Raw genomic sequence first — 7,417 nt, forward strand, 5'->3', positions numbered from 1 at the left:
AAGCCTTTGACTCAATTTGGCATGAGTGTCTGCTATACAAATAGATGGAAAGTGGTGTTGGGGGAAAAACATCAAACATTATAAAATCTATCTACACAAACAACAAGTGTGCGGTTAAAATGGGCAAAAACACACATTTCTTTCCACAGGGACATGGGGTGAAACAGGGATGCAGCTTAAGCCCCACCCTCTTCAACATACATATCAACAAATTGGTGAGCGCACTAGAACAGTCTGCAGCACCTGGCCTCACCCTACTAGAACTTCTACTGTTTGCTGATGATCTGGTGCTTATGTCCTTAACCAAGGAGGCCTACAGCAGCACCTAGATATTTTGCACAGATTCTGTCAGACCTGGGCCCTGACATACCTGGGCCCTGATAGACCTGGGCCCTGACAGACCTGGGCCCTGACAGACCTGGGCCCTGACAGTAAATCTCAGTAAGACAAAAATAATGGTATTCCAAAAAAGGTACAGTTGCCTGGAAAACAAATAGAAATTCAATCTAGACACTGTTGCCCTGGAGCACACAAACAACTATACATACCTCAGCCTAAACATCAGTGTCACAGGTAACTTCCACAAAGCTGTGGACAATCTGAGAGACAAGGCAAGAAGAGCCTTCTATGCCATCAAAAGGAACATAAAATTTCACATACCAATTTAGATTTGGCTAAAAATACTTGAATCGGTTATAGAACCCATTGCCTTTTTTTGGTTGTGATGTCTGAGGACCACTCACCAACCAAGAAACACCAAATTGAGACTCTGCACGCAGAATTCTGAAAAAAAGATCCTCCTCATACAACGTAAAACACCAAATAATGCATGCAGAGCAGAATTAGGCTGATACCCTCTAATTATCCAAATCCAGAAAAGAGACGTTAAATTCTACAAGCACCTTAACTTCTTCGAGATAGGGGTGATCTTTTAATTTTTGGATAAAAAACGTTCCCGTTTTAAACAAGATATTTTGTCACGAAAAGATGCTCGACTATGCATGTAATTGACAGCTTTGGAAAGAAAAAACTCTGACGTTTCCAAAACGGCAAAGATATTATCTGTGAGTGCCACAGAACTGATGCTACAGGCGAAATCAAGATGAAACTTCAAACAGGAAGTGAGCAAACATTTTGAGGCGCTGTTTTCCATTGTGTCCTTATATGGCTGTGAATGCGCCCTGAACGAGCCTACACTTTCTGCCATTTCCCCAAGGTGTCTGCAGCATTGTGACGTATTTGTAGGCAAATCATTGGAAGATTGGCCATAAGAGACTACATTTACCAGGTGTCCGCCTGGTGTCCTTTGTCGAAATTGGTGCGTAATCTTCAGCTGCAAGCATTCTTCCATGTGATTCAGAGGAAAAAGCAGACTTCCACGAACAATATATCATCGAAGAGATATGTGAAAAACACCTTGAGGATTGATTCTAAACAATGTTTGCCATGTTTCCGTCGATATTATGGAGTTAACCTGTTAGTCCTATAGGGGCAGTATTTCATTTTTGGATAAAAAGACGTGCCCGTTTTTAGCGCAATATTTTGTCACGAAAAGATGCTCGACTATGCTTGGAATTGATAGTTTTGGAAAGAAGACACTCTGACGTTTCCAGAACTGCAAAGATTTTCACTGTGAGTGCCTTAGAACAAAACCTACAGGCAAAACCAAGATGTTTGAGCGACCAGGAAATCAACAGGATTTCTGATGGCACGTTTTCCATGATCGCCTTATATGGCTGTGAATGCGACAGGAATGAACGGACACTTCCTATCGTTTCCCCAAGGTGTCTGCAGCATTGTGACGTATTTGTAGGCATATCATTGGAAGATTGACCATAAGAGACTACATTTACCAGGGGTCCCGCACGGTGTCTGTGTGGAAATTGGTGCGCAAAAGTCAGGTACCAGTATTTTTCCATCCGAATCTGAGAACAATGCAGGCTTCCAGGAATGGCATTTCAATGAAGAGATATATGACAAAACACCTTGAGGATGGATTCAAACAACGTTTTCCATGTTTCAGTCGATATTATGGAGTTAATTCGGAAAAAAGTTTGACGTGTAGGTGACTGAATTTTCGGTTAGTTTCGGTAGCCAAATGCATAGTAACAAAACGGAACGTTGTGTCCTACACAAGCATCTTTCAGGAAAAACTGGACATCTGCTATGTAACTGAGAGTCTCCTCATTGAAACATCTGAAGTTCTTCAAAGGTAAATTATTTTATTTGATCCCTTTGCTGGTTTTTGTGAATATGTTGCGTGCTAAATGCTAACGCTAAATGCTAAGCTAGCTATCACCACTCTTACACAAATTATTGATTTTCTCTGGTTCTAAAGCATATTTTGAAAATCTGAGACGACAGGATTGTTAAGAAAAGGATAAGCTTGAGGATAGGCATATTTATTTCATTTCATTTGCGATTTTTAGAAATCGCTAACGTTGCGTTATGGTAATGAGCTTGAGGCTGTATTCACGATCCCGGATCCGGGATGGCTAGTAGGTTAAAGGAAGCGATTCCCAAACCTTCCATAACAACGCCATCACCGACAGAGAGATGAACCTGGAGAAGAGTCCTCTAAGAAAGCTGGTCCTGGTGCTCTGTTCACAAACACATCACACCCCACAGAGCCCCAGGACAGCAACACAATTAGACCCAACCAAATCATGAGAAAACAAAGAGATAATTACTTGACACATTGCAAAGTATTAACCAAAAAACTTAGCAAAATATAATGCTATTTGGCCCTAAAGAGAGACTACACAGTGGCAGAATACCTGACCAATGTGACTAACACAAAATTAAGGAAAGCTGACTATGTTCAGACTCAGTGAGCATAGCCTTGCTATTGAGAAAGGTCGCTGTAGGCAGACCTGGCTCTCAAGAGAAGACAGGCAATGTGCACACTGATCACAAAATGAGGTGGAAACTGAGCTGCACTTCCTAACCTCTTGACAAATGTATGACCATATTAGAGACACATATTTCCCTCAGATTATACAGACGCACAAATAATTATTTGAAAACAAATCCAATTTCGATAAACCAACATATCTATTGGGTGAAATACCAGCGTGTGCAATCACAGCAGCAAGATTTGGGACCTGTTGCCACATGAAAATGGCAACCAGTGAAGAACAAACACTATTGTAAATACAGCCCATATTTATGTTTATATATTTTCCTTTTTATAAACTTGAACTATTTGCACATCGTTAAAACACTGTATATAGACATAATATGACATTTGAAATGTTATTTTGGAACAGTAATATTTACTGTTGACTTTTTATTGTTTATTTCACTTTTGTTTATCAATTTCACTTGCTTTGGGAATGTAAACATATGTTTCCATGCCAATAAAAGCCCCTTGAATTGAATTGAAAGAGAAAGGAAGAAAGAAAGAGAGAACGCGAGAGAGAGGGAGAGAGAGAGACCTAGTGAGAGACAGATGAACTCACTCTTGACGGTGAGGACCATGCTCTTGCTGATGTCAGAGCCCACTCCATTGGAGGCCTGACAGAGGTAGTATCCCCGGTCGTCCTCTAGGACGTGCCGAATCAGCAGAGAGCCGTTGAACATGATCTGGATCCGACCAGTCAGAGGCACAGGGTGGTACTGCTGGGGGTTCCCTATACCTACAGGGAGGAATGGCATGGTCGTGTCAAGTCAAAGTTGCGCATGGTTATAATGGTCTCTAATCTTACGCTTGGATGTACATTAGTTATGATGTTACAGTAGAGAATAAAACATTTTAAAATGCTAATTTTATCTTCCTTCATCAAGTCAACTTTATTGTACAAGTTCTTTCACTATGATACATAGAATAGTAGGCAGTTCGATAGCTGATGTTGTTTGTGCTGCAGGGTGTTGGTCTTTACCTTTGGCGTGTTTCCACATGACTTTGGGAGGGGGGTATCCCTCCACAGAACAGTTTAGTACTCCTGCCTTCCCATAGATCCCATCCTGGTTGTTGGGCTGGACCACGAAGCGAGGGGGAACTGAGGGAGGAGAGGTTATAGTTAGTACAGTCATTATAATTGACAACAGCATCTCTAAAATGGTGGATATTCTTTAATTATTATCCAATCCTTCTGTGTTTTCTTAATATCTTCCAGCTTCTATAACCAGTCTGTCCATGCATTCATTCTTTATCTTTCTAAAATTCTTCAACACCACTTATCTTCCAATCCTTCCTCTCCTTCTCACCCTCCCTCCCTCCATCCTCTCCGCCCCTCCTCCCTCTCTCACCGGTGACGACCAGCTGTCTTTCCCAGCTGACGGTTGCCGCGGCGTTGCTAGCGATGCAGGTGTAGTTGCCGTTGTGCTTCAGCGTCACCTTGGAGATCTGCAAGGAGCTCATGAATTCCTTGGTCTCTATGCCAACACCAGAGGCGGAACCAGGCACGATGAGTTGCCCGTCTTTGTGCCAGGTGATGCGGATGGGCATGTCACCTGACGACACCACGCAGGCGATGTACATCAGCTTTCCCACCGACGTGGAGGGGATATCAAAGGGCTGGATCAGGGGTGGCACTAGGGGGCAGAGGTTACAGAGGTCAGAGGTTAGAGGTCCCACCCCTGACCCCCTTCCATATCCACCATCCCATAATAGGTGCTCTGATTACAGGCCAACTGGCGGAGGAAGTCATTCCGTTGCCATGGTCGCGGAAGGGGGTGGAGTGGTGCTACAGCTAAGACGTCTGGGGGATTTAATCTGGGTCTCATTATGATTCATCTAATTCAATCAGAGACACACACAAACACACGTGTACACGCACACACAGACTTCTATAGACCCCCCAACACCCATACACAAACACACCTAAAGCACACATGCTTACCACCCAACAAACACACTTGCACATTCACATAAAGCTAGATGCTTTTAACACCATGGTGTGACCACCTTGTTAAGCTGATTGCCTCTTTACGACTAGGAAGAAACCTTGCCCAAACATTGGTGACTTTCAACAAATCCATTGCACTGGAGTGAGCGGTAACATCCTGTCATTGGTAGATTTAGTGTAACACATCATCCTTCCCCCTTTGCCTTACCTATGCCACCTTTGCCCCACCCCCTGTCCTCCAACCCTGTCTAGTCCCCTACCTTTGACAGTGACGTGGACAGTCTGGTCGATGGAGGTCTGTGGCTGGATGAGCACACTACACAGGTAGGTACCCTCGTCCATGCCCTTCTGCACATCACTCAGCCTCAGGGTTCCATTCTCATACACCACCTGGCGATGGTTGTCAGGCAGCAACATGCCGTCCTTAAACCACTTGATAGAGTAGTAGGGGTAACCAATCACACGACAGGTTATAAATGTGTTCCTTCCTGCCACAGCCGTGATGTCACGCATCTCCCTGATCCTAGGAGAACCTGGAGACACAGAAAAGAGAGGGAGGACGAGGGGAGTGGAGGAGAGGAGGGAAAAAGGAGGAAGAAGAAAGGGGAAAAGGGAGGAGGACATGGGAGAAAAGGGGAGCAGAGAAGATAAAGGTTGGGGAGGGAGAAGATAAAGGTTGGGGAGGGAGAAGATAAAGATTGGGGAGGGAGAAGATAAAGGTTGGGGAGGGAGAGATAAAGGTTGGGTAGAGAGTGATTGGGGCAGATTGAGGGGTAGAGAAAGAGGTTAGTGATGTCCCCTTAACCCAATCATACTGGTAATATTTGTAATATCTATTAATGTGTTTTCTAAGTGATTGTGTGCATGGGTGTGTATGCACATGTTTGACTACATTACCCTCAGTAACACTGTCCTATGGTCTTGATGAGAACAGACATGGTCTTTGCTGTGGTCTTGATGAGAACAGATAGATAGAGACAGGAGTCAGAGAGACATCCAGGTAGACAGACACACAGCAAAAGAGAGAGAAACACACACTGGGCAAGACACAGACAGACAGAAACAGGGACGCGAGAGCGGGAGAGAGACACACATACAGAGAAAAAGACAGAGAGTAAGAAAGAGGGATGACGGTTGGAGGGTTGGGGTTGGGTGTGTGAAATGATGGACTCTAAACCTCGCTGTATGTGTTAGTGCATGTATGCATGTGTCTTGGATGTGTGTACGTGTTGCACGTTTGTCTAACTCCTCACACATCTCCACCTGTCTCTGTACTGTATACTTATTGTCAGTGCGTGTATAGGTGCAGGTGTGGGGTGCGTGTATATTGAAAAGTAGACAGGCACCTCTTACGTTTATGCGCGCTTGGTACTCGGCGCTACCGGCCGAGTTGCGTGCGGCGCAGCGATACACTCCCCCGTCACGGATGGCCGGGCTGCTGACGTTGACATGTGACACGGTCAGGCCGTCTGATAGGGTGTACTGGCTGGTCTTGTAGGCGGAGTCTCGCACCACAGGCTCGTCGTCCAGTGTCCAGGTGATGGAGGGGGGTGGGGCTCCCTTGGAGGCACACATCAGGGAGAAGGGCTCACCGGGGGCGACCACGCGCTCACTAAAGGAAGACACGATGCGAGGAGTGCCGTCTACAGGAGAGATAGATGGAGAGAGAGAGAGAGAGAGAGAGAGAGAGAGAGAGAGAGAGAGAGAGAGAGAGAGAGAGAGAGAGAGAGAGAGAGAGAGAGAGAGAGAGAGGGGAAATGTGAGATAATGTTACAGATGTAGGATCTTAATTTGACCACTCTGTTGCAGGAGAATGCAGGACATTTTAAACGTGTAGGTTATTTGAGGTTTAAAAAGGCTTCCGAAGTTTGTAATTTCCACTTTGAAATTTCAGACTTGATTTTCCCTTCCGAAAAACATATCAACCCCTACAAAAATGTCTATTAATTATAATCCACATAATAATTTACATTTCCTGTTGCTGCAGGATTCTTTTTATGCTGTTGCAAACTGGCTAAAATGAAGATCCTACATCTGTAAGCGAGATTTGGTTGGGGGGGACCCCACCCTGGGGGGGACCCCACCCCGCAGCAAAACATTTTAGTGGCCCGTCTTGAGAGTGGAGAGAAACATTTATATTTTAAAAGTGAATTTCCTGCAATTCTACACATTTCACCATGGAGCAGAGAGAAACATTTTGCAATTTTATAAAGAATGTAATGCAATACTACCTTTGCCATGGGGCAGAGAGAAATCATTTGCAGTTTTACAGCTTATTTCCTGAAATTATATCAATTTTGCCATGGGGTGGAGAGAAAGTTTAGCCGTTTTAAACACCCACAAGTGCAACAATTCAAAAAGTCATCATTTTAGTCAAAGTATGAAATATTTGGGATTGAAGTGGTAACTTTGGATATTATCCGTGCCAATGCCGTGTGTTTCACCTATGCTATGACATGCTAATACTTTTCAGTCTACGTTTCTTTTCAGGGCAGTTTAATTTGAATGTTACCACCCACCAGCATGGCATTGTTTATTAATCAGAAACACCTGCAAAGTTCTTCCTC

The 7,417-nt window shown here is 44.2% G+C and overlaps 1 protein-coding gene across 6 annotated transcripts in view; it reads right to left on the reverse strand.

The window, feature by feature from the left end:
* The window catches only part of LOC123998660 (Down syndrome cell adhesion molecule-like protein 1 homolog), a 103,475-nt gene that overhangs the window by 24,079 nt on the left and 71,979 nt on the right, over window positions 1-7,417 (reverse strand). For 5 of the 6 annotated variants that reach the window (XM_046303750.1, XM_046303747.1, XM_046303749.1 and 2 more), the window contains exons 7-11: window positions 6,197-6,493; window positions 5,111-5,383; window positions 4,252-4,536; window positions 3,882-4,001; window positions 3,462-3,638 (exon numbers count right to left, since the gene is read on the reverse strand). In XM_046303750.1, the coding sequence (XP_046159706.1) occupies window positions 3,462-3,638; window positions 3,882-4,001; window positions 4,252-4,536; window positions 5,111-5,383; window positions 6,197-6,493 (1,152 nt within the window). Of the gene's footprint in view, window positions 1-3,461; window positions 3,639-3,881; window positions 4,002-4,251; window positions 4,537-5,110; window positions 5,384-6,196; window positions 6,494-7,417 lie in introns of those variants that run through there. The other variant, XM_046303751.1, reaches the window with a different exon arrangement.

This window comes from Oncorhynchus gorbuscha, linkage group LG16 (genome assembly GCF_021184085.1).
Source record: "Oncorhynchus gorbuscha isolate QuinsamMale2020 ecotype Even-year linkage group LG16, OgorEven_v1.0, whole genome shotgun sequence".
Classification (NCBI taxonomy): domain Eukaryota; kingdom Metazoa; phylum Chordata; class Actinopteri; order Salmoniformes; family Salmonidae; genus Oncorhynchus; species Oncorhynchus gorbuscha.